Below are 27853 nucleotides of genomic sequence, written 5' to 3' on the forward strand. Positions count from 1 at the left end.
TATTCCAAAAGCCCTTTGCGACAGGATATGTACAAAAACTACCCTTCAAGTTGGTCATTCATTGGCTGAAGAAGTTTACTAACTTGTTGAGGAATAAACATTTGCAAATCTCAATAAATGTAAAAGTAGAAAAGGAAGCCGGAAAGCCCAGGAATCTTTGCACTGGAGTTGGCAATATGTTTGTTTCGCAGTTAACCAACTAAACCTACGTAAATTTTATGCTAGGACTCACTCCCTCGGTCAACTCGGACATTTATTAAGTTGCTATATTACGTTCTAGGCACCAGGAATTACAAAGGCAAAAATCAGTCCCTGCTCCCAAGGAATTTACTAAATGAGTTTGGCTTGTTTGCCAGACAGATTTTTTTTTTTTAATATTCTAAGATTCAAGCCATTTCTAGCTTGAAGAGAAGCTACCATGGCCCCTTTGATAGGATACATGAGGATAATGTGCACGCCACCCTACGTGTTTATTACTGATCCCGATAAGCTCTAAAGTACTATTATAAATGTCACTTTCAGTGACAAACGATTTTTCCTGAGAACGAAAGAAAAAGCACTGCCTTGATATTTTAAGATCTTATTCAGAGTTGTATAAATAAGATTAGAAAAGGACGACCCAAACCAGGTAATCTGGGGCTGCAGGATCTGTATGGCAAACACCCACGTGCTGGATCGCTTTCTGTAACCTGCGGGTAATGCACAGCCTGCTTGACCTTTAGCCAAACCTTAGTCTGGACTTTGCTGCCTTAAGAGGGGAGGGGGAAGCGAGGTGTCCCTCTTCACCCGCGGCGCGGAGCAAAGACACTCCAGCCATTTGTGCCCCGTGTGATCTGCTCTTTACCAGGCCCGCCTCCTCTCCCCCTCCCCTCGAGGCAACTCCGGAGATTCTGGAGAAGGGAGGGGCCAACCCCAGGCGTAGTCCGTCGGGTCCGCGCAGCCGCAGCAGGCCTCAGAAGCGGCTGCAGGCACCTGAAGACGCAATGTCTGGCGAGTCGCTCCGCAGCCTGAGAAAAGGTGAGTTCCGGGGGGCTTCTCGGGCTGGCTGCGGGTTGGGCCTCGAGAAGCCACAGCTCCGCCTGGGCCTCCATCGCCGGGACTCCGGGGGCGATATCCCGGGCCAGCTTGGCCTCTGCTCCTTCTCTTGCCAGCGGAAGCCAGAAGCGGCCTCGCCGTTCTCGGATCCTTTCCTGGGCCGCGGGAGGCGGGCGCGGGGCAGGGGCTCCTCCCGGCCCGGGGCGCTCACTGAATGCTGGGGCTTTTTGCAGGCAGTCCTCAGCCGGGCCCCGTGCCGCAGGGAGTCATCCGGGTGTACAGCATGAGATTCTGCCCCTTCTCGGAGAGAACCCGTCTCGTCCTGAAGGCCAAAGGAATCAAGTGAGCAAGCTCCTGGCAGGGGCCGTGAGTCGCGAGCTCCTTTTGGCCGGAGGGCGTTCTTGAAATAAAAGAAACCTGATAACTTATTCTTGAAGCAGTTTGCAAATCAATCAACGGACACTTTTAATTATATGTATCATGACTTGCATTTCACTTCTTATTCCTCCCTTCCACCTTATAAATGCCTTGAACGTCGAACCCAAGACATTATTTATTCTCATATCTCCCTTTTGCATGTTCCCTAATGCTTTGCATGTGATCTGCGCTTAATTTCCTATAATACTGTTATTTTCTTTACAAAATGTTTCCACCACAAACTTAAGTCATTTGACAATTTTATTTAATATTTTTTTCTTTATATCCAGGGGGTTAAACCCTCACTTAAATAATTTATTCGTTCAACACACCCATATTTTGTGCCAGTTATGATGTTAATTGATTAAAGATGCTAAGGAGTGACACGATGAGAACAATACAGTTTGGCACCGGTGTGGAGGATGGATTGGAAAAGGGTAAAGACTAAATGTAAGGAGACACATTAAGGAACCACTGCAGTAGTATAGGTGATGAGGATCTCCTTGATCTAGGCTGGTGCTTGTGGGGAGTGGAGAGAAGGGTTTGGGCTGGAGATATGCTAAATATAGAGATAGAACTGACAAAGTTTAGAACTATTTGTTATGAAAGGTGAAGGAGGAAAACAGTCAAAGAGAACTGAGGTTGCAGATCTAGGGGACTGGAAGCATGGTGGTTCCTTAAGAAGAGAAATCAAAAAGAAGGGAGGATTTGAAAGGGAAGATAATTCTGTTTTGGACATGTTGAGTTTGAGATTCCCACTTAGAGATGTACCAATAGGCAGTTGGTAATGTGAGACCAGTGATGTATCAATATTCAACATGATAACTCGACATATTTTTTTTCCTTATATCTTTCAAGGCATGAAGTCATCAATATTAACCTGAAAAGCAAGCCTGAATGGTTCTACAAGAAACACCCCTATGGTGTAGTACCAGTTCTGGAGAACAGTAAGGGTCAGCTGATTCATGACTCTTTCATCATTTGTGAGTACCTAGATGGAGCTTATCCTGGAAAAATGCTGCTTCCAGCAGATCCATATGAGAAAGCTTTACAAAAGATGATTTTGGAGTTATTTTCTAAGGTAATTTTTAAAAAATCTCCCATTCTATTTTTTTGAAATTACATTTTTAATTGATTTATTTTAAACTTAAATACAAAATAAGAAAAAAAAGCACTGACATGTACACAGCAGAACATAAGAGGATTCAAAATATTGTAGCAATAAATTTCCATTTCAAGAAAGCCTACATAATAAATACTATACATTGTGTTCAGAGCTATCCATCATTTTCTTTGCTTCCTTTTAAATTTTTTTGTTCTCTGCTGTATACTTTTTATTTTGTTCTTTTTTCCCCTCCTTTCTCTCCTACTCCCCGAGGAAGACTATAATTAAGGGAGGATATATTCCTGGCTCAGTGTATATACACACACATATATGCATTTACACACACATGCATACATTTGTACACATGTCTGTATATTACATTCGTTTAAGCATACATACTCTTACACATATACAAATGAGATATATAATCATACTGTCATATATATATGTAGTATATATACATTCATGTGCATCTATGTAAGACTGTACTATACTTGTTTATCCTCTGTTTCTCTGAGGTCCAAGTCTTTCTATATTTTCCTAAATGCACCAACTCATTGTTTTCTATACCACAGCAATATTCTATCTACCCTTATACTCTCTGGTTATTTTAAATAGCTGAAACAATATTGATTAATATGGCTGACATAGAGTATAGTTTCCCTTGTTTTCCTCTTTTGATTAAATCTGTCTTAGCTTTAACTTTTTCAGAGATCATGATTACTACCCCTGCTTTTTTCCCCTAATAAAATTCTATTCCTCATGTTTATTTTATGTTTGTGTGTATTTCCTTTCCTTCCTGGATCCTCTACTTCTACCCACTACCTTACCCTCCTGTTACTTAACCTACCTCCCACCAGAGATCCCTCCCTTATCCTCTCCCCCCTCCATCTTCTTAGCTTTTTATTTCTTTCTGAATTTAGAAGACTTATACTCTTCTAGATATATATGTGTTATTCTCTCTTCAACCCATTCCCAATGAGAGTAGGATTCCAGAACTACCAGCCCTCCTCCCTGATCTAATTCCTCTGTGTCAGTTCCTCTTTTTGCACCTCATTGGTATAAGATAATTACTCTTTTTACCTTTTCCTAGATGATTTATTTTTTAGTATCATATCATACTCAAATCTATCCCAATCTTTCTTAAATAAAAAGTAATCAGTCTTGTAATTACTCTTTGATGTTTAGCTTATATTTCTCTTGGATCTTATGTTAAATTTTCTATTGCTTTCAGGTCTTTTTGCAACAAAATCCTGAAAGTCTAGAAATTCATTGAATATCCATTTAGAAAAAAATTCAGAATTAGGCTTAGCTTTGCAGGGTATGATGTTTTTGACTGTAAACAGTCGTTTTTGCTTTTTGGTACATACTGTTCCAACTGTGGTTGTGGTCTCTTAGTGTAACTGCTGCTAGGTAGGACTTGTGTAATTCTAATTGGGGCCCTGCCATATTTGAATTTTTTTTTCTTGTTGCACATAATATTTTCTCCTTGAACTGGGGGTTTCAAAATCTAGCTACAATATTCCTGCTGCTTTTCCTTGTAGGATTCCGTTCAGATAGTGATTAGTAGATTTTTTTCTATTTCTTCTTTACTCTCTTGTTCTAACACTTCAGGACAATTTTCTTTAATTATTTCTTGTATTATTGTATCAAGATTCTTTTTTGATTGTAGTTTTTAGGTAGTCTTATTATTCTTATGTTTTCCCTTTTTGATCTGTTCTCCAGCTCACTTGCTTTTTTCTTATGAGATGTTTCATTTTCTCTTTTATTTTTTCATTCTTTATATTTTGTTTTGTTATTTCTTGGTCTCTTTTAACTTTGCTGGCTTCCACTTGCGCAATTCTAATTTTCTTTTTTTTTTTTCAAACCAGAACAAACTTGATTATCATTCCAAGAACACCGAAGTTAAAAAAGAGCAAAAAGGGCAAGTTATCTTTTGTGTGAGAACAAAATGGAGGTTGAGTCTAAGAACACTTGGACCCCATCACCACACAAAATTCAACTCAATAAGGTTTTTTTTTTTTTTTTAAGCAATCGGGGATAAGTAACTTGCTCAAGGTTACAATGCCAGTTATTTCTGGGTGTGGTGCTGAGTGTCTGAGCCCGGGATTCGATCTCCAGGTCGTCCCAACACTGGAGCCCGTACTCTTACTCGCTGAGCCACCTGGCCACCCCTGAGCAATTGGGGTTAAGTAACTTGCTCAAGGTTACATGGCCAGGTGTTTCTGGGTGGGTGCTAAGTGTCTGAGCCCGGGATTCGATCTCCAGGTCTTCTCAACACTGGAGCCAGTGCTCTTACTTGCTGTGCTACCTGGCCGCCCCTCAATAAAGTTTTAAATGGCCAGTAACTTTATCAATTAAATCTACTGGTCCTGGCCCAATTCCTAGTACAGTCTGAGAGCCTGGTTCTATCTGAGTACACCCAGCATCTTGGATTAAGCTCACAGTTACTCCTACTACTTTGGCATGAGTAAACAGTTCATCCAGAGACTCTTCATCAGGAGCTTTGATCACCAGTTTGGGCTGACCACAGTACTTCCACTGTTTCAGAAGCTCTGGATTTCTCCTTTGTACTTGTTTGTAGGCAGAAACAGCAGCATGAGAACACTGAGCTGCCACTTTTCCCTTCCCCATCTTCAAGTCATTTCAGATGACAAGAATCATCTTGAACTCCCCACTCTCTCCCAAGATGCTGGCTTCAGTCTCAGCCTCTGGGCTTTTCTTATTTACTGGGTTTGAGCCACTCACTGAGGGGGATCTGGGGGTCACCCCAAATTGGACTTGGAGGCCCCAGCCCAGACATGCCACAGGCAACTCTAGCAGCCAGGCTGAGTGTGCCAGGGTGACCCAAGTCCATACTCACAGGCTTGGAAAATATCTGAAGCTTCCTTAGCGTTAGCGCGGCCCTCACTCTCTTCTCCCCCCAATTCTACTTTTCAAGGAGTTGTTTTCTTCCTTAAGATTCTGGATCTCGTTTTCTAGTTGGTTGACTAGAAAAGTCAATCTCTCAATCTCTCTTATTTGATTTTTAAAGTCTTTTTAAGGTTCTTCTATGAATTCTTTTTGGGTCAGTGACCATTTGATGTTATTCATTGGGGTAGGAGAGCTTTTTTTTTTTCTCTCATTATACTCTAAAGACAAACCCCAATCTTCTCTTATTCTCATAGTAGCTTCCTATGGTTGGGTTCTTTCTCCTTTGCCTACTAATTAAAAAAAATATATAGCCGTTTAGAAAACAGATGCAGGAGAGATAATTTAAGAATTATTAAATGGCATGAAAAACATGATCACAAAAAGAGCCTCAACAGCATCTTTCAAGAAATTATTGAGGAAAACTGCCCTGATTGATATCCTAGAACCAGAGGGTAAAATAGTAAGTTAAAGGATCCAGTGCCCAACTCCTGAAAGAGATCCCAAATTGAAAACTCCAATAAATATTATAGCCAAATTATCAGGTCAAGAAGAAAACACTGCAAACAACTAGAAAGAAACAATTTAGATATTAAGGAAACACAGGATTACACAGGATTTAGTAGTTTCTACATTAAAGGATTGGAAGGCTTGGGACATGATACTTTGGAAGGCAAGGAGCTTGGATTACAACCAAGAATCAGCTATCCAACAAAATTGAGCATAATCTTTTGGGGGAAAAGATTGACATTCAATGAAATAGGAGACTTAGAAAAACTTTCCTGATGAAAGGATGAGAGCTGAATAGAAAATTCTGTCTTCAAATATGAGACTCAAGAGAAGCATAAAAAGGTCAACAGGGAAAATAACATTCAATAAGGTTAAGCTGTTTCCATCCATACATGAGAAGATGATACTTTAACTTTTGGGAACTGTATCTCTATTAGGGAAGTTAAAGGGGGTATATATAGATAGAGTATATGGGTATAAGTTGAATTTGATGTGATTATAAAAAAAGGGGGTGAAAAAAAGGATTGTACTAGGAGAATACGGAAGGGAAGGCGCAGTAGGGTAAATTATATCACATGAAGCATAAAAGATGTTACAGTGGAGGTAAAGAATAGAGAGGGGTGAACATTGTTTGAACTTTACTCATCAGATTTAGTTCAAAGAAAGAATAATATACACACGCAGTTGGACATAGAAGTTTATCTTACCCTATAGGGAAATAGAAGGGGAAAGAAGAGGGAAGGGGTAGATAGAAGGGAGGAAAGAAGTAGGAGGGAAAAGGAGAGGGCTGGCTGATAGAAGGGAGGGCAAATTGAGGGAGGCAGAGATCAGAAGCAAAATTGATGAGCAGGGACAGGGTAAAAGGAGAGAGAAATGCATAAGGAATTGGAAGGAAATACACAGTAATCTAAACTGAATAAAACAGAAGAGGATAGCAGAGTAGATTAAAAACCAGAATCCTAACAATATGTTGTTTACAAGAAGCATTTTTGAGAGATATATACGGAGTAAAGTTAAAAAACTGGAACAGAATCTGTTATATGTCTCACCTGAAGTAAAAAAAGCAAGGGTAGCAATCCTGATCTCAGACAAAGCAAATATAGACCTAATAAGAAGATAAGGAAGGAAACTACATCTTGTTAAATGGTAGCATAATCAATGCTATTTATGCAGCAAATGGTATAGCATCCAAATTCTTAAAGGAGAAGTTAAGTTCATTACAGGAAGAAATAGACAGCAAAACTATACTAATGGGGGACCTAATCTTCCCTCTCCCAGAACTAGATAAATCTAACCACAAAATAAAGAAATTAAGGAGGCTAATAGAATTTTAGAAGAGTTAGATATGATAGACTTCTGGAGGAAATTGAATGAGGATAGAAAGGAATATAACTTTTTCTCAGCCATACGTGGCACCTACACAAAACTTGACCTTGTATTGGGACATAAAGACCTCACAATCAAATGCAGAAAGGCAGAAATATTAAATGCATCCTTTTCAGATCATGTTGCAAAAAAAAAATTGTAATAGAGGGCTCTGGAAAAATAGATTAAAAATTAGTTGAAAACTAAATAATCCTAAAGAATGAGTGGGTCAAGCAAGAAATCATAGAAACAATCAATGATTTCATCAAAAAGAATAACAATAATGAGACAACATACCAAAAGTTATGAGATATAGCCAAAGCAGTACTTAGAAGAAATTTTATATCCCTAAATGCTTACATAAATAAACTAGAGAAAGGAGATCAGTGAATTGGGCATGCAACTGAAAAAAACTAGAAAAGGAACAAATTAAAAATCCATAATTAAACACCAAATTGGAAATCCTGAAAAGCAAAGGAAGGATTAATGAAATTTAAAGTAAGAAAACTACTGGACTAATAAATAAAACTAAGAGCTAACCAGCTCTTATTTAAAAAAAAAAAAAGCAACAATAAGATAGATAAACCTTTGGTTAATTTGATTTAAAAAAGAAGAAAACCAAATTGCCAGTATCAAAAATGAAAAAGGTGAATTCACCACTAATGAAGAGAAAATTAGAGCAATAATTAGGAGCTATTTTGCCCAACTGTATACCAGTCAATCCGACAATCTAATATTTACAAAATATCTTTAAAAATATAAATTGCCAGGGGCGGCCAGGTGGCTCAGCGAGTAAGAGCACCGGCTCCAGTGTTGGGATGACCTGGAGATCGAATCCCGGGCTCAGACACTCAGCACCACACCCAGAAATAACTGGCGGTGTAACCTTGAGCAAGTTACTTAACCCCAATTGCTTAAAACAATATATATATATATAAATTGCCCAGATTAACAAAAGAGAAAATAAAATGCTTAAATAGCCCCATTTTAGAAAAAGAAATTGAATAAGCCATCAACGAACTCCCTAAGAAATAATCTTCGGGGCCAGGTGAATTTACACATGAGTTCTACCCAAATTGAAAGAACAATTCCAATATTATATTAACTATTTGGAAAAATAGGCAAAGAAGGAGTACTACCAAATTCTTTTTATGACACAAATATGGTGCTGATACCTAAGCCAAAACAGAAAGAAAATTGTAGGCCAGCTTCTGTAATGAAGATTCAAAAATTTTAAATAAAATATTAGCAAAGAGATTACAGCAATTTATTACCAGGATAGTACACTATGACCAGGGTGGATTTATGCCAGGAATGAAAGGATGGTTCAATATTTGGAAACTATTAGCATACTTGACCATATCAATAACAAAACTAACAGAAATCACTTGCTTATCAGTAAATTCAGGAAAAGCTTTTTAGCACCCATTCCTATTAAAAACATTAAATAGCATAGGAATAAATGGAGTTTTTCTTAAAATGGTAAGTGGTATCTATCTAAAAACCACCAGTAAGCATTATATGAAATGGGGATAAGCTAGAAGCTTTCCCAGTAAGATCAGTGGTGAAATAAGGATGATCCTTATCACCACTATTATTTGATATTGTACTAGAAATGTTAGCATTACATTGCTGGTGGAGTTGTGAACTGATCCAGCCTTTCTAGAGAGCAATCTGGAATTATGCCCAAAGGGCTATAAATAGTTTCATATTCTTTGACCCAGCAATACCACTCCTATATATCCCAAAGAGATCATAGATATGAGGGGAAGACCCATATGTACAAAAGTGTTTATAGCAGCTCTTTTTGTGGTGGCAAAGAATTGGAAACTAAAGGGGTACCCATCAATTGGAGAATGGCTGAACAAGTTGTGGTATATGCATGTTATGGAATACTATTGTGCTATAAGAAACGAGGAGCAAATGGACTTCATATTTACCTGGAGAGGCTTATACGAACTGATGCTGAGTGAGAAGAGTAGAACCAGGAGAAATTTGTACACAATTACAGACACAACGTATGTGTGATGACCAACTTTGATAGACTGGACTCTTCTCAGCAATGCAGTGATATAAGTCAATCCCAAAAGACTCATGATGGAGAGAAATGTCTACATCCAGAGAAAGAACTAGAAAGAACTGAGTTTATATCCAGACTAAAGCAAGCTACCTGATCTTTTTCCTTTTCTTGTTTGGTTTTATGTCCTCTTTACCATTTTTCATTCCATCTGATACAATCTGCCTTTATAACCTAACTAATGTATAATGTGAAAGTATTTACAGATCCTGTACTTGACTGTATGCTGCCTTGGGGGGAGGGAGGGAGACAAAATGTGAAACTCAAGGAATTGTGGAATTGAATCTTGTAAACTAAAAGTAAACAAACAAATTAGTAGAAAAAAAGAAATGTTAGCATTAGCAGTAAGAGAAAAAGAAATGGAAGGAATTAGAATAGGTAGTGAGGAAACAAAACTGTTGCTCTTTGCAGATGATATCATGGTATACTTAGAGAATTAACTAAAAACTACTTGAAATAATAACTTTAGCAAAGTTACAGGATATAAAATAAACCCACATAAATCATCATCATTTCTATATATTACCAACAAGTCCCAGCAGCAAAAGATAGAGAAATTTCCTTTAAAATAACTGTAGGCAATATAAAATATTTAGTAGTCTTGTAAGTGATGATTCTACCTAAGTTATTTTACTTATTCAGTGCCATACTAATCAAACTACCAAAAATTATTTTATAGAGCTAGAAAAAATAAGAAATTCATCAGGAAGGTCAAGAATATCAAGGGAATTAATGGGAAAAAAAGAAGCAAAGGAAGGTGGCCTAGCTATACCAGATCTAAAACTATTTTATAAAGTTGCAGTCAAAATTATTTGATACTGGCTAAGAAATAGAATAATAGATTGGTGGAATAGGCTAGGTACACAGACACAGTAATAAATGCCTGTAGTAATCTACTGTTTGATAAACCCAAAGACTCCAGCTTATGGGATAAGAGCTCGCTATTTGACAAAAATTCCTGCAAAAACTGGAAAATAATATGGCAGGAACTAGTCATAGACCAACATCTCATACCATATACCAAGGTACGGTCAAAATAGGTACATGATTTAGGCATAAAGGGTGATGCTATAAGCAGATTAGGAGAGCAAGGAATAGTTTATTTGTCACATCTATAGAGAATGGAAGAATGTATGACCGAGAGAAAGAATATTATGAAATGCAAAATGGATAATTTTGATTACACTAAATTAGAAGTTTTTGCACAAACAACATCAATTCAACCAAGATTAAAAGGAAAGCAGAAAGGTGGGAAACAATTTTTGCAGCCAGTGTTTCTGATAGACTTCATTTTTAAAATATATAGAGAACTAAGTCAAATTTATAAAAATACAAGTCATTCCCCAATTGATAAATGGTCAAAGGATATACACAGGCAGTTTTCAGATGAAGAAATCAAAACTATCTATAATAACATGGACAAATGCTTTAAATCACTATTGATTAGAGAAATGCAAATTAAAACAACTCAGGTACCACCTCAAGTCTATCAGATTGGCTAATGCGACAGAAAAAGAAAATGATAAATATTAGAGAAGATGTGGGAAAATTGGAACACTAATACATTGTTGGTGGAATTGTGAACTGTCCAACTATTTTGGACAATAATTTGGAACTATTCCCAAAGGGCAATCACACTGTGCATGCCCTTTGATCCAGCAATACCAAAGAGATCATAAAAAAGGGAAAAGGACTCACTTGTACAAAAATATAGCAGCTTTTTTTGTGGTGGCAAAGAATTGAAAATTGAGGGGATGTGCAGCAATTGGGGAATGACTGAACAAGTTGTGGTATATGGATGTAATTATTGTTATATAAGAAATGATGAACAGACAGGTTTCAGAAAGACCTGGAAAGACTTCTATGAACTGATGCTCAGTGAAATGAGCAGAACCAGGAGAACATTGTTTATAATAGCAGCAACATTCTGTGATCAGCTATGATAGACTTAGTTCTTTTCAGCAATACAGTGATCCAAGTACAAGTAGTAATACAAAGATCCAAATTCAAAACACTTATGATGCAAAATGCCATCCTTGTCCAGTGAAAGAATTATAGAGTCCGAATGCAGATCAAAGCTTACTATTTTTACATTTTTTTGTTTTTAATCTCTTGCGGTTTTCCCCTTTTGTTCCGATTCTTCTTTCACATGACTAATGTGGAAATATATTTAATAAAATTGTACCTGTATAATCTATATCACATTGCTTGCTGTCTTGGGGAGGAGGAAGGAAGGAAAATTTGGAGATCAAAATAATCCAAAAGTGAATGTTAAAAATAATCTTTACATGTAATTGGGAAAAAATGAAATGCTGTTAAGTGGGGGGGGGGGGGGGTTATGGCTGCAAGAATTATTTAAAGGAGGAAAAATATTAAGGATTGGGAGGGACCCCTGAGAGAAATTGTCCTTTATTAGAAAATAGAGGTTGGGGTAGGGGATTTCCTTTTTTTTTTTTTGTCTTTTTGGAGGGCAATTGGGGTTAAGTAACTTGCCCAAGTTTACAGGGCTAGTTTTTTTGCGTGGGTGTTAAGTGTCTGAGAACCAAACTCAGGTTCTCCTGACTCTGGGACCAGTGCTTTACTCACTGAGCCACCTAGCTGCCCCAAGGGGTGGGGGATTTCCTTATAGGAGGTAATAGGATAAGATTGCATGGCTTGTGAGAGAGATCTGAGAGAAAAAGGGAGAAAACAGAGCAAGGCATTTGACTGCTTGGTTTAATGACAAAGAAAGCTAGTGGGCCTCAATATTCCTTATGATTATAAGAAATTCAGTTATGTATGAGGTTGTGTAAAACACCCTTTTAAAAGTCTAACCCCCCCTTGCCACGCCCCCATCAAATAAGGTTGTGTCTCCTGGAACATAGGGATGAATAATACATTGGAAAGCCTACAAAATTAGTGTAATGTCACAAATTTAGTGTTCAAGAGTAACACTAAAAATCTTCCCCAGTGTCTTGTCCCAGCAGAGAGGTGACCCTAGGTTTACCTGCTTCAGAGAGCAAACTGGCAAGTCTTGCTGAGCCTGGGTGTGGTCCCAGTGCTATCCGCCCTGTCACACCAGGACTGGCCTAACCCATATGGGAGGCCTGTCATTAGACAGTGGGCCCACCAGGGGATCACATGTTTTGGCCACAACACATTGTGACGACTGTCTCTTTATGCTTCTGAGGAGGGGCTGCATCCTTTTGTCAGTGGAGGGACTCAGTACTCAGGGACTACTCATACTGACAATGATAGTAGCTAACGTTTATGTAGCGCTTACTCTGTACCAGATACTATGCTATGTGCTTTTCAGTTATTATCTCATTTGATCTTCACAACAGCTCTTGGAGGTAGGTGCTTATTATCTCCATTTTACAGATGAGGGAAGTGGGGCCAACAGAGGTTAAGTGACTTGCCCGGAGTCATAGAGCTAGTACAAGTGTCTGAGATTGAATTTGAACTCAGGTCTTCCTGATTCCAGGCCGAGCATTCTGTACACTGACCTTACCCAGCTACCTAGTTATAAATAAATAAACAAATAATAGCTTCCTTAAGATACTGAACTAAGAAGGCTCCACTGTTGTTTTAGATGAAGAAAGAAAATATCATTATCCAAAACTAATATGTTAAGAATTTGTTTTCTTTCTAGATACCGGCTTTGTCCAGGATTGTTCTTGTAGCAGTACGAACTGGGGAAAACTGTACCATTCAGAAGGCAGAACTCCGTAAGGAATTCAGCAAAATGGAGGAGGTAAAGAATGTTCAGTGCCTTCACCTATGTGAGTCACCATGTGATAAAGGATGCAAGGTAGCCACCTCAGTCCTTTCTTCACCTTCCTGCACAAGGCCTATTGTAGCTTGTTAGACCCTATTAAGTCCAGGAATTCCACTGCTTCCCTCTCTCTGTACCAATGTGTTGACCCTTGCAGCATCTGGGCTGACAAATCTGTGCTTGGTCTGAAAACCCTGGACCAGGAACATGCCCAGCATAGTTATCTCCCTTCATTCCTGTGCCCCTCTTTAGTTTTTCTTAACTAACCAGTTAGAATCTTTTGCTAGTGAGGCCAGTAAACTGTGGAAGGGTGGAGCCTGGTGGTCCTTGCTTCAGCACTAGACTGTGTTCAAAGGTGAATAATAATAACTGACATTTATATGGTGCTTTAAGTTCTGCAAAGTGTTTTCCATACAAGATCTCATTTGAGCTTCCCAACAGCCTTGGGAGGTAGGTACTGTACATATATCTACATTTTGCATATGAGGAAACTGAGGCTCAGAGAGTTGAAATGAACCACCTAACACAGCTAGTAAATATTGTAGGTAAAATCTAAAAGTCCAGGTCTGGACTCCAAATTCAATGTTGTGGGCAGTAAGCCACGTTGTCTCCAACTAAGAAGAGTTCTATTTTTTTTCCTTCCCTTCCCTTTTGTTTTCACTTACTCCATGTTATCTAGCTTCTGTGGCTAACAAGGTGAAAGATTAAGCTAAGATGTTATTTCTCCAACAAGTAATTTCATTTAAAATATTTTAGAGGCAATGTGCAGATGTCAAAGTTAAGTAGAAATGGATTCCTCCAAGACACATATTGACTGAGAAAACCACAATGTTGTATTGCGTTTTTATTTATTTTGTTAAACATTTCCCAGTTGCATTTTAATCTGACTGGGGCTGCACTGGGGAGAGTTTGACACTTGTGGTGTAGTGGAGTGAGAGTTGTTCTTTCAGGGCTTCTTAAACTGAGTCATGATTCCACATGAGGTCTTGACCCACATTATAAGAAGCGCTGCTTTAGGTTAGGAAGACCTGGGTTCAAGTCTCTGGCACAGAACTGGCTCTGTGACCCTCAGGTTCCAAGCAGCTCCCTAAGACTAATCTTGCAGGACAGGTGCCCATCTGCATTGGCAGAGGGAGTGCCTTATCTGTGCCAGTAAAATCATAGGTCTGATCAAAACCAAAAAGCAGCCCTTCCCACAAGTAATCAAAAAAGTTAATTTAAAAAGTACATGTATTAGGTCAGTACTATTAGAAATGATACACATATGTACATACAAACATATACACATGCATACACACATTTGAAAAAATAAGGTAAATACTTCAATTGAATTCTTCCTTTTTCAAACTCTTAGATGGCTATTATTGAATTCGTGATCCATCCTTCTCATAGGATCATAAACTTAGAGCTGGATCTGTCTTAAAGGGGAAAAAAACTTTGCCATTTTACAGTTCAGGAAACTTAAGCCCTAAGAGTAGAAGTGACTTCTTCATCTAAGATTGCACAGAGGGCCGGCCGCCTCTCTTCTCTGCAGGCACTGTTCTTTCTTACTTAACACTGGATAATTATTTACTGTATTAGGGACAGTAACACCCAAACTACAAAAAGAGAAACTGAGGCAGAACTCCAAGCCAATAGCACTTTATTAAAGGGATCTGGCCCCCTGTAAATGAAGTAGACCTCAGGCCTTCCTCATAGTCTGAGATGCCCCTGGCCCCCAGGACATTGTTTTTTAAAGGGTTTGATACCACATTCAATACCTGAACACTCTATGAGGGCTACACAAAATACAGAACTCCATTGTTTGATAGACTTTGCTTTGAGGGCCAAAAATGGTGCATCAACTAGAAATGGTATGCCAGTAGCTGGGGAGGGCGATAGTCACGGGTTGGATAAAGCATGGAATGTCTCCGCTGATGGATGGGTTCCTCCTCATAGTGAGCAGGAGGAGTTGATACAAGTCATACATAGATGACAGAAACAAATAGAGTCTCTTTCTGTACTATGCCACCCATGCTTGGCATGGTCATGGAATTTGAGCATAACAAGGTGGAAATATCTTTGTTGGCATTCTCACTCATGGTTATACAAGTAAGCTTTATGGCTATTAAAGAGCTAGTGAATATGAGGCCTATTATGGAGGCCTTCCTTTGTCTAGTTATTCCTACATGATTTGTGTAAAATAGGGATTAGCACATATTTATTCTTATACCTATTATTCTGTGAATGACTAAATATATATTATTAGATGAATGTGTCACTTAATAACAAAATAATTTCCAATAATCATTACCCCTTATAAAATCACACTGAACTGATTAATACTGATTAAAATTTGAGTAGGGGTCCAAAAATGAATTATATCTCACAACCATGGGAATGATTATTTTTCCATTATTTGATTTGAAGCCTTACACCAAACCTACTTATTCTCTCATTTTTCTAGGGTGTAATACTCCCTAATTTGTCAGTCACACTTTCCCCCAGAGAACCATCAACTGCCATACAGTGTTCTTTTCTTCATATTTTTTTTCCCCTTAGGCAAGTCCTGGTTTTAATCTCTTCTTTTTTTTTAAACAAATACAGCCGGGTCAGGTTAGCTCTTTAAAATCCTAGGTATCATTTTCATTTACATGATTCTTGGCATCCGTAGATGTTTTATGGTAATATTATACCAAAGAAAACTTAACCCACTTTATCTGTTGTCCATTCATTGATTCAGCAAATAGAAATTAAGCGACTTGAGCAGTGATAGAATGGGTATTAAAAGTCATAAAGTTTTATCAGTCAGGCCTCTATATAAGAAGAAAAATTAGTTAACTCCTTTTTCTTGTGGTGGAATTGATGGAACCATAGATTAACCATTGTCAACCACCTTAGACTTAAGTAGTTATCACCAACATGATGTAAGAACTGCAATCCTAGGTATTAGTATAACATGGGCTTAAATGTTATTTCTGTCCATTGACCCATTAGTGGTCATTAGAACAAGAGTATAAGCAGTGTTTAAGCATGGTAACTTCTCTTAGAATTCATTGTCTCATCCATCATTCTGAACACTTATGTTGTTCCAGTTGGATTCAGATTTGGTCGGCCTCATTAGAAATATGTTGTTTCTTGAGGTTAAATTAGTCATCTCCCATTTTAGATTCATTCTTCCTTTTTCTTTCCAGTAAATTTTGTTTTAATCTAGTCCAATATGATACCATCTTAATGCACTGTTAGAAAAGCTTTGAATTCTCCTACAGAAATTAATAATCCAGTTCCTGAAATCAGATTTTTTGACACTTATTAAAGAACAGCTTATCTTTACTCAATGTATCTCTTCATTTTTATATCATTGTCTTTAACTCCTCATTGACTTCTGCCATGCCTGAATGAAAGTTACCTGTACTTCATAGAATGCATGCAGCTTTTTAGCTCTGATTTTAGTCATCTCCTGTGAACCTAGAAGGAGCTGTCCCTTGTCCTGCTGTGTAGTCCATTGATTAACCTTTGGTTTTGTGCTTGTTTGGGGACTTTATGCTTTTAATAAGAATTTACCTCTTAGGGGACAAAGCTTTTTTTTCTTCTTCAACAATTATAATAGTTGACATTTAAAGTATACCCACATTTCCTACTCAGTTCATTCCAATTGGTGCCCACAGAATTTTCTAGGCTCTTCAACCCCCTAGGGAAGAAAAGCTTCTGGCTTTGAAGTTGTCACATAGGATGAACATGAAGGTGACAAGAGGCAGCTGTAAAAGTTGGAGAAATGGTTGACTGAAGTAGAATCTTTTGCTTCTTCCCTGAATTCCACTTTCAAAATTTTTCACCTTAGAAAGAGCAGTGATTATGAAGTCAGGAGATCTGAGTTCAAATCCTGCTTCTGATGCTTACTCACTGGGCCTCATTTTCCTCATCCATAAAATGAAGGAGTTAGGTTAGGTGGCTTCTGAGGTTCCTTCCAAACCTAGATGGGTTTAGTTACTATCTCTGTGCAGATGACTTACAGATCTCTCTATCCAGCCCCAGTCTCTCTCTTGACTTTCAGTCCCTTATCACCATGTGCCAGTGAGACATTTCAATTCAGATGTCCTGTGGACATTTCAAACTCCACATGTCCAAAAAACAGAACTCGTCTCTCTCCCCTCTTCCAAACTTTCCTTTCTCTCAAAGACACTATCATCCTTCTAGTTTCCCAGGTTCATAACCTCAGTTTTATCCTTGATTCCTTATTACCACCCCAAATATGCAATCACCAAATCTTGTCATTTCTGCCTCTTCAGCATCTCTCTTCCCACCTCCAGGCTTAACTCACCAACCCATCCTCTGTACAGTTGCCAAAGTGATTGTCCTTAGATGAAGATCTGACCTCTCCTATTCAGTGAATTCCAGTAGCTTCCTATTGCTTCTAGGATAAAAGATAAACTCCTCTGTTCACTTTTAAAACCCTTTGCAACCTTTCTACAACCTATCCTTCCATCTGTATGTCTGCAGTCCTTGATCCATCGAGATTGACTTCCTCTGTGTTCTTCGTAGCTCATTCCTGTCTCTGGGACTTTGCATCAGCCAGCCTCCATGTCTGGAATCTACTTCCTCCTCACCTCTACCCCCCAGAATCACTTTAGGAAGCAGCTTAAATACAATACTGTCTTCTTTATGAAGCCTTTCCCGATTTCCCCCAACTGCAAATGCTCCCCTCCCTAATGACCTTGAAGTTTTTTTCTTTGTGTATGCTTACATATGTACTGTGTCCCTGCCCATTAGAATGTAAGCTCTTTTGAGAGTTAAGGTCATTTCATTACTTGTAATTGTATCCTCACCATGTAGTATAGTCCCTGGCACAGAATAGGTGCTTTAAAAGTGCTTCTTAATGGATCCATTGGTAGATCTAGGGGCTTTTGATAAGATATGCTTTTGTTTATTGTGCAGGAAAAGAACAGCTAAAATCAACCATCTAGCATTTATTACTATGTACGAGTCACAGTGCTGATATAACTTACTACCTGTGTAACCTCAGGCAAGTCATTTAACCCATCTGGGTCTCAGTTTCCTTAACTGTAAAGTGAAGTCCTTGGATAATCTCAAAGGATCCTTTTCTCTTTGTGATTTTGTTTGCTTCTCACCTCTGCTGTCCACAAGGGGGAGCCCTTAACTCCATTAGTTCTGTATCTGCTTTACAGTGGCTGGTGCCTGCTGAATGGAAGCTCTTGATAAAGGGGCCCCTTAGCAGCACACATACAGAAGGATGGATGATGTGAAGGGTGTGCTACCTCACTTTGTCCTGTACTTTCTTTTCAGTTCCACCTGCTTCACTGCAATTATCTTGTTACCTTTAACCACAGATAATAGCTGTGTGGGGGGGTCTGGGTGGCAGAAAGCTTAAGTGGATTGTCTGACCCTAGAAGTGTTTTGACTTCCAGCCCCTTGCCTGATTCACCACATCCTTTGTTGTTAAATCAAACATTGTGCTAATCCTTTCAAACCTGTAAGATTTAACCAGGCTGGGATTAAGAAATAGGAACCTCAGTTCCCCTGAGGACTAGAAATAAAGATAGGTTTCTAATTCCAAATAAGCTCCTTAGTTTCTAACTTCTAATTCCTCCCACCCCACACTTCCTATCACTTGTTCTAACAGCGAAGGGGCTGATGATTAAATAATGTAGCAATACTGACCTCTTTAACTCTTTAAGGTTTTCCAAACACTTTCCTCAAAACTTTGTGAAGTATATATCCCCTGATTCTATTTAGTAACAACCCTTCCCTCAACCTAACATTATGTAGCACATTATTTTATAGCTTTCTAGTGCAGTTATTACACATACAGTATGGTATATTATAGCTGTCTGTGTCTCAGCTCTTTACTAGACTCTAAGCTCTCTGAGAACAGGTATCATAACTGAAAGTTATAATCCTTTCTTCCCCCTCCCCCTAACTTTGTTCTGTATGTATAATAGACATTTAATAATGGAATGGAAGTACATTTCACTTGAATTAAATTATTCCATTGGATGAGAGAGAAAAGAAAAAGAAAAACCATTTTCACGGTCCAAGACAGAAGAATCCCATTCTATGGATGCCCTGGAGTCAGTGTGGAATGGATGGGAGATAGGAATCTGCTGCTCCCTAAGTCAGTCTAGGTTCCCTCCTTTTGTAATATAACTGTCTTACCATTTAGACTCACCTCTTCTTATGCCCACAGATAGTTTATTTGATCTGCTTCAGACAGTAAGGCAGACTCAAAGGAGGGAGGCCACTGGTGGTCTTCCCAGCAGTCCCAGTCATCTCATTGACTCTCTTCACTTTGGCTTCTTCATGGCGAAGCAGGAAGAAACAGTCATGTAAGGGGCTTATCCTCCTCTAAAATAATCACAGCTAGGTGGGTATGAAGAAGCTTTTCCAAGAATTTTTGCCTTATCAGTTTTCTTGCCAGACTTTGTTCTCTTCTTTTTGAGTAGACATCCTTTTTTCTGCTCTTTGCTATACAGCCACTCAGCTGGTTATAGTCTGCCTGCAGTAATTTCTATAGCAACCATCTTAAATCCATATGTACTTTCTGATACACATTCTTTTAAAGAGCCTTTAGGTCCTTTCTTCCTACAACTGTTGAAAGATAGTGAAAAAGTACTTTATTTACCTATTTATTTGTTTTTATTTATTATATTTTCAAGGGTAAGGTGTGGCTGTAGGATTTTACCTTATAGGTTTGGGGAATTAGTATTTTTCCTTCACTTCAGGTGATTATTGTGTGTACATATGTGTGTATATGTATATGTGCATGAATGTATCTCATATATAGGATCATATATGTATACATATACAGCATACATGTGTACCATGTGTATAGGATTCTCTATATATTATACACACATATGTATATACACAGTGTAAATTGTAAATATTATCAGAGTGAATGCACTGGAGGTGACTGGGAAAGACCTTTTCCAGGAGGTGGGATTTGAGCTGAGCCTTTAGGGAAGCCAGGAGGTGGAGGTGAGGACGCACAGCATCACAGGCATCAGGGACAGTCAGTGGAGAAGTGTGGGGTCAGGAGATAGAGTGTCACACGTGAGGAGCAGTAAGAAGGCTGGCGTCCCTGATCATAGCATATATGGAGAGGAACACAGGATAAGAAGAGTGGAGTGGTGTGAAAAGCTAAGCGAGATTTTACACGTAATGATGGAGAGCACTCCAGTTAACTGACAAGGGTGTATGAGGTCAGACCTAAGCTTTAAGAAGATCACCTTGCTGGCTGAGTGGAGGATGGTCTGGATTGGGGACAGACTTGAGGCAGGAAAACCAATGAGAAGATTATTGCAGGAGTCCAGGGGAGTAACCTAGGTAAGAGTGGTGGCTGTTTCAGAGGAGAGAGGGAAACATATATGAGAGCTATTGTGATAGAAAAAGCAAGACTTGGTAACAAATTGGGTGTATGGGGTAAGTCCAAGTAAGGAGTTGAGTATCACATTGTAAGCCTGGATGACTTGGAGGATGGTGGTGCCCTTGACAACAATAGGAAAGTTTAGAAGAAGGGAGGATTTTGGAAGAAAGACCATGAGTTCTGTTTTGGACATCTTGAGTTTGAGATTCCAGTTCAGATACAGTTCAGGATGTCCAGTAGGTAGTTACTGGCATGACATGCTTGGAGGTCAGGGGAGAGGTTAAAGAGATCTAGGGATCATCAGCTTAGAGGTGACCATTGAACTCATGGGAGCTGGTGAGATCACTGATTGAGAAAGTACAGAAAACAAAAGAGAAGACTCAGGACAGACCCTTGTGGGGGGCACCTGCTGTGCGTGTGACCTAGTTGAAGATCTGACAAAGGAGACTGAGAAGGAGTGGTCAGAGAGGTAGGAGAAGAATCAGGAGAGAAAAGTCATGAAAATCTGGAGAGGAAAGAGGAGAATGTAGAAGAGGATTTTCAGCAGTGGCAAAGCTATAAAGAGGGCAAGAAGGGTGAAGATTGGAAAAAGTCCATTTGCCTTGGCAGTTAAAGAGATCATTAGTAAGTCTGGATAGAGCAGTTTGTTCAGAGGAGAGGAAGAAGAGGCATTTACTGTAAATGGCTTTCACTAGGAGTTTAAATGAAAGGGAGGAGAGGTGTCTTCATTTGTGCTCTTAACAAGTAGACCCTAGGTCAGATTAACTATTTAAAATCCCAGATGCCCATCTTTTACATGATTCTGGCATGGATAGATGATTTATGGTGCCTTTGTATCAAAGGACATTTAACCTGTTTTATCTATTATTTATTCAACAAACAGAGCAAGTTAAGCAATTTGTGTTTTTAATGGGAAGAATTTGGGCCGAAAACCATAGAATTTCTTATTCGTAGGATCACAGGTTTAAAGCTGGAAAGAATCTTAGTGATCATTGAATCAAATGCCCTCACTTTACAGATGAGGAGACAGACAGATTCAGTGACTTGCTCAGGTTTACATAGCTAGTAAGTGTCCAAGGCAGGATTTGAACATAGGTCATCCAGCCTCCAGTTTCATCATTGTCCACTATGACATGCTGCCTTGTATTAATCAGACTTCTCAGCAGAAAGATTAGTTAACTCCATAGCATGATTATCAGTTGTTAACTAACCTAGTAGTTGTCCACAGCCTAATTTGAGGGTCTTGCACTGAGGTATTGGTGTAACAGAGATTTAAATGTGGTTTCTATCGATATTTTGATGGTCATTGGAACTAGGATAACTAACCAGCATCTAAACCTGATGACTTCTCTTTATCCATTTTATAGATAAATATTCTAAGACATCCAGTGACTTACCTGTTGCACAGTGAGTACCTATTGGAACTGGGATAGAAGCTGAGGTCTCCTAATTGCAAAAAGTCCAGTATCCTTTTTCCATTATACCACATTGTCTTTCATTTTACAAAATACATTTTCACTTTACCAATGAATTTCTCAGAGGATTCCTTTATAAATAGCAAGTTCTGGCAGAGCTTGTAAACATGATTCATTTTACAGTCAACTTCTTTTGGGAATTCAGTATAAGGTCTAGGTTCAGAACTCACTCTTTCCTTCTCCCTCCCTCTCCATTCCCCAGTAATGTATGGAGCCATTTGTGGCTGCTTTTTGTATCTGGTCATACAACCAGTTCTAAATATACCTAAGTTTGCTATTAATCTAGCCCACATCTTTCCATCTCACCTGCAGAAACAGCATAAAAGATTTTGTCAGATACTTTGTTAAATTCAGGTAGACTGTAACTATAATATTCTGTCAAAAAATGAGATTATACTTGAGTGGTGTGTGCTTTGTGAAGTTCTGCTTGCCTTTTATGAGCATGGCTTCCTCTTCCATATGTTCACTCACTATCTTTTTCATTATCCATTCCAGATTTGCCAGGAATTTAAATCAAACTTATTGAACTGTAGTCTGCAGACTCCATTCTTTTTTAAAAACTGGTAAATGTTTGCCTTTTCCAATATTGTGGAAAGAAAAAGTGCCCCATTATAGAGTTCATCTGGGCCTTTTGACTTAAACTTATCAAGAATAGCTAGATGTTCTCTCTCCACATTTATCTTGAATATTAATTCTACATTATTCATTTTTATTCTCTCTTTTCCAGGTCAAAGAGTATTCTTTTTGATAGAGAAAACAAGCAAAATAAGAGTTGAGCAGCTTTGTTTTATTTCTTTTATCATTCCATCCATCCCAAGATGGGGCTCTCTTTCATGTACTTTAAAATAATTCCCTTTTATTGCCTTTATCTCTTCTTGCTAACCTCAGTTGATCTAAAGCTTTAACATTCTTCACACTAAAAAAGGTTTTGTCATGCTCTATGTCCATTTTCCATTACCTGTTATTGCTGCTATCTTTTATACATGTCTTGTTAAGATATAGTTGGTAGAGTAGTTCCCTGTACAACTTTTCTTCCTCATCAGAATTATTATATTGCTTTCTTCAGAATTTCTTGTCCCTTCTGGTCTGACTTGCCTATAAAATTAGCCCATAAACTTCTTTAAAAAAATTTTTACAAGCATTTATTATCTCTCCCTTTCACTGCTTCCCTCAGTTGAACAATTTTAAAGCATAGTCCAGCAAAAACAATTTTCCACTTTGGCCATATCTAAAATGCATGTTTCTCGTTCTGTATTTTTCAGTCTTCTAGATTCATGGTTTATCATTGCATTATTTAGATTTCTTGAGTCTTTTGAAGTTACTTTTCTCTATAAATAGTCATGTCAGTCCTTCTATATACAATAGAATATATTATACATCTGTACACAGAATGTATTGTTATAAACATTCATATGTTGTCATAAACAGCATATTGTTAGATTGTGTTTTCTAATCCATACTGTTACTATATTCCCTTTTATGGGGGAGTTCATCCCATTCATGTTCATGATCATGATTGTTAATTGTGTATTTCCAGCACTCTCTCCTTTGTTCTTGTACTTTTTCCTTTCTCTGTTCCAGCTTTCCACTTTATAAATAAAAAAGATAGTGAAAGAGAAAGACTTCGTGATCTGTAAATGAAAATGAACTATTTCTTCTGTGTTGCACCTCTGTCTGCACTACCCACTGTCTGGCCCCTAATTCCTGGTTTTTATTCTTCCTATCCTTCTAATCCCCACCTTGACATTCTTCTCTCCTTGATCCTTCCACCATGACTAAATACTTTTCATCTTATGTGTGTATATTATATGATAATGATTTCTTTCTCCTTTTTCCTCCTTTCCCAGTATAATCTTCTGTCCCTCCTATTTTTGTCTTTTACAGAGGCCATCAAAAAACAAAACAAAACCACCCACAGGCCATCTCTCATATTGGCCCTTAAAAGTTATTAGGACTGGGAGAATGCATTTGTTTCTTAACTTCTCACTACTCCACCATTAGCATATCAACAATTCATCCCCACATACACCCTTCCATTTAAACAAGTATGTATATTTTTCCATGTTTCTCTTTGCTCCTACATTTCCATTTCACAATATCTATTCAATTCTGGCTGTTTCATCAGGAATGTTTAGAAATCCTCTATTTCCTTAATGGTCTATTTTTTCTCCCTGTAAGATTATACTTTGTTTTTTATATTTTGTAAGCTCTTATCTTTTGCATTTTGGAATGTTATATTCCAGATTCTCTTCTTTATGGTGACACATCTTATGTGATCCTACCTTGAACTCTTTTTGACAGTGAGAACTCATAAAGACCTTAGATTTAAAAGGCCAAGGCCTTCCACTGCATCCGGGGCCATCTCCAGTTGTCCTGATATATATATATATTACTACCGGACCCAGATGGCTCCAGAGAGAAAGTGATGCTGGTGACTTTGCACAGCTCTCCTTCACTTAAATATAATTCCCTTGCAAGTCATGACATTACCTTCCTGATGTCATGGTCATCTTTGAGAACGAAGGACAAACAACAACAGCTTTTTGACTGCTTGCAGTCTTTTTTCTCTTACTTGTAAGCTCTAGATTTTGGCTGTAATTTTCCTGAAATTTTTATTTTGAAGTTTCTTTCAGGAGATAACTGGTATAAATTATATTTTTACTTGCCCCTCTAGTTCTAAAAGTTCTGGAAAGTCTTCATTTATAATGTCTTGAAATAGGTATTCAGGCTTTTTTTAGATAGTCTCATAATTTTTAGATCATCTTTTCCTGACCCGTTTTCTAGGTTTTTGTTATTACATTTCTTATATTTTTCTTCTGTTTTTTGATCTTTTGATTTTGTTTTAATAGTTCTTATTGTCTTAGAGTTATTTTCTCTTTGGCCCTATTCTAATATTCATTGCATTCGATTTTGGGGTGAGGTTTTCCACTATCTGTTCTAAAGTATCAGTTCTATTTGCCACATTTCCTCCCTGGCTCTTCTATTTTGTATCTGTTGTTTCATTTTTTTCAGGTACGTTTGTAGTTCTTGTGGCCAGATTCTCTCCACTTGTGGGGTTGCTCTATTTTTCAGGATTTGCCTTCTTTGCCGCTCTTAGTGCAAGGTATTTCCTTGTAGTATTTGGTATTTTCCTTGGTTTGCTTATTTCAGCAACTTCTAGGTTGGGGGCTTATGCTTGGGTAACGCACTGCTGCTGCACTCCTGAATGGCCTGGGGCAGACCCTGCCTGGTCCTGCGTGTGTTGGCCAAGACTAGGCTCCTTCTTCCAGGGACTCTGGCTCCTATAGAGTTGGGTTTTGCTGGGGGCCCCAGAGCTGCTACCTGAATTAGTCTCTGCCAGATGCCTTTCCCCCTAGTCTTGGTCTCTGGGCTCCTTTCATGGGGCTTCACAGTGTCTCTGGGCTTGTCTTTGCCTAGGGCCCCTTTTACCCTGAGCTGAGACCATCCTGCTGGGCTTGGGGCTATGCTGGCTAGAGCTTTTCACCCATCCTGGTTTGCTTAGCCAAATGCATCCTTGGACTCTGTTGGAGGAGTCTCAGGTGCTTCTCCTTAATTCTCTAAAAACCGGTTCATTTTTATGGTTTACATGGTCAAAGTGGAGAGTATAGGCTATAGTTTATAGGTCACTCTTGTAGTTCAATGAGGCTGTCTTTGGTGATGCAGCCAAATCAAATTCAATATTAGCCTAGCTCTTAGCTTCTTTTTTTTTTTTTGGAGGGCAGTTGGGGTTAAGTGACTTGCCCAAGGTCACATGGCTAGTAAAGTGTTAAGTGTCTGGGGCTGGATTTGAACTCAGGTCCTCCTGACATCAGGGCCAGGGCTCTAATCACTGTGCCACCTAGCCGCCCAAGCTATTAGCTTCTTAAAACTCTTGATATTTTTTACTATGATTTAAACTGTCCCCTCAGTTTGGTACCTGCTTATCAAGAGCTTGTCCTGTCCATTTAAATTGCTCAGATTAGGCACAGAGAGAGAGCAGCATGTAAGTACATAGAACTGAAAGCAGCCTGGGAGGAGTGGACCAATCAATTCTTCTGCTATCTTATAGGTGTCATAATAGGTACATTAAAAAAAACTTAAATTTTGTTCTGTCCAATTTTTCAGATTCTTACCCGGCGGAAGACCACTTTCTTTGGTGGAAACTCTATATCTATGATTGATTATCTCATCTGGCCCTGGTTTGAACGTTTGGAACCATATTCGATAGCTGAGTAAGATATCTGACTGCTTTTTGTGGTACACTTCTTGATAAATATAGCATAATTATTGTTGGAATAGTGTATTACTTATTTATTCTTTTTGCTTTTTAGAGGGCAACTGGGGTTAAGTGACTTGCCCAAGGTCACACAGCTAGTTTTTATGTTAAGTGTTTGAGGCCAGATTTGAACTCAGGTCCTCCTAAATTCAGGGCCGGTTTACTTATTTATTCTTTAGATTTTTGTGGGCTATGATAGTCATCTTCTATTTTTTTTTTTTGGAAACAACTTTATAACAAACTTTTAAAACAAAATTTAATATAATTTCAAAACTATTTACCATAAAATACTGTGATACAAATAACAATTTGTCATTCTTTTATCAAGGCTCTCGTCTCTTCAATTGTCTATTCATGTATGCATAAGAACCAATTTTTAAAATAAGATACTGTTGTATTAAATATAAATGAATTGTTCTGCCACTTACCAAGGGCCAAACTCTACCCAGCTTTCTGCTTTACTCCCTTGAATGTGTTCTTGTAGGGCTACATGTCCAATTACCTTTTGATTGCTCTCCAATTCTAAGGTTTGGGGTTTTTTCATACAATACTGACTTGGCCCTGATTACCTAATGTAGTCTGAAAGCCATAGCACACTTTGGCAGCCATCTGGTTTTTTTCTTCCTGTCTAGTCTCATAGAGGTTACCTAGTAAAATATAGGCTACTGTATATTTTATTCAAATATCACAATGCCCAAGACTCTTTAATGTGTAAGAAATATCTTAACTAGCAAGCGCAGGAGAGGTGTGGAAGGTCATGGTAAAGAGTGGTTAGTAGGAAGTGAGCACCCTTAGAGCAATGCCAGAGTACCCAGTTTATTTATTTAGGCAGGTGAATAACTGAGGAAAAACTCATTTGATTCCTGGAGAATCTTTCCTTTTTAATCCATGGAGCTTGGGAAATCTAGTGAAGCTTCTGCAGTGTAGCAGCTTTTCCTTGGGGCACAGAATACCAGCCGATTTTAATCTTTTGATGCCCCCCTCAGCATTAGCCTTCTTTGAAGTAGAAGGATTAGGTATCTATGTGGTTGTTTTAATGCCTGTTTCTTAAATTAAAAAAAAAAGTGCCTCACATCCTTTGAAGCTAAAGCTAGGTTCTTCTGTAGAGGTGAATTGGAAGAAGAACAATAAAACTGCATAATGGACGCATTAATAGATATTAATATTTCCTGGCACCTCCCTGTTTTTTCTGTTGATGCTTCTGTTTCTCTTGCACAGCTGCGTGGACCAAACCCCTACTCTCAAGCAGTGGGTCGCCACCATGAAGAAGGACCCCACGATTGAAGCTGTCCAAACTGATGTGAAGACATATAATGGCTTCTTTGATCTCTACTTTCAGAATAATCCTGATTCCTTTGACTATGGGCTGTGAGGTGATGTGTTGGAACGCCACCTATAGAATCTGTTCCTTCACCATTGGTATTTCCAGCATATCCTTACAACAAAATAATATTGTTTGAGCTTGTCTAAGGGCTGAAGATCCTTATTTTCTAAGAAGCTCTCAATAAAAATCTTTAAATGTCCTAAATGTAAGAAAACAATTTATTTTTTCCGTATTCACCAGTCTCTATCTTTTGTGTTGAAAAG

General features: G+C 38.4%; 1 protein-coding gene and 1 pseudogene across 3 annotated transcripts; one reads left to right on the plus strand and one right to left on the minus strand.

Moving 5' to 3' along the window:
- Positions 1 to 860: 860 nt before the first annotated feature.
- Positions 861 to 27807, plus strand: LOC138169450 (glutathione S-transferase omega-1-like). 3 transcript variants are annotated; one of them, XR_011170356.1, is made up of 9 exons: positions 861 to 1017; positions 1269 to 1377; positions 2311 to 2533; positions 13051 to 13152; positions 21904 to 21943; positions 22739 to 22782; positions 23896 to 24056; positions 25024 to 25114; positions 26116 to 26167. XR_011170356.1 is itself a non-coding variant. In XM_069098901.1 (6 exons), the coding sequence occupies exons 1-6, from the start codon at positions 984 to 986 to the stop codon at positions 27636 to 27638; spliced, it is 729 nt and encodes a 242-aa protein (XP_068955002.1). In that variant the 5' UTR covers positions 862 to 983; the 3' UTR covers positions 27639 to 27807. The 3 variants fall into 3 exon arrangements, 1 of the variants encoding a protein (XP_068955002.1); XR_011170357.1 differs by lacking the exons at positions 22739 to 22782; positions 23896 to 24056 and adding an exon at positions 27485 to 27716 and having other exon boundaries at positions 862 to 1017; positions 26116 to 26222; XM_069098901.1 differs by lacking the exons at positions 21904 to 21943; positions 22739 to 22782; positions 23896 to 24056; positions 25024 to 25114 and adding an exon at positions 27485 to 27807 and having other exon boundaries at positions 862 to 1017; positions 26116 to 26222.
- LOC138169451 (peptidyl-tRNA hydrolase 2, mitochondrial-like) lies at positions 4880 to 5429 on the minus strand (annotated as a pseudogene).
- Positions 27808 to 27853: the final 46 nt, after the last annotated feature.

The sequence above is a fragment of the Petaurus breviceps genome, unplaced genomic scaffold, assembly GCF_028583685.1.
Source record: "Petaurus breviceps papuanus isolate PSGF00001 unplaced genomic scaffold, PetGlider_PUasm1.0 37, whole genome shotgun sequence".
In the NCBI taxonomy this organism is placed as follows: domain Eukaryota; kingdom Metazoa; phylum Chordata; class Mammalia; order Diprotodontia; family Petauridae; genus Petaurus; species Petaurus breviceps.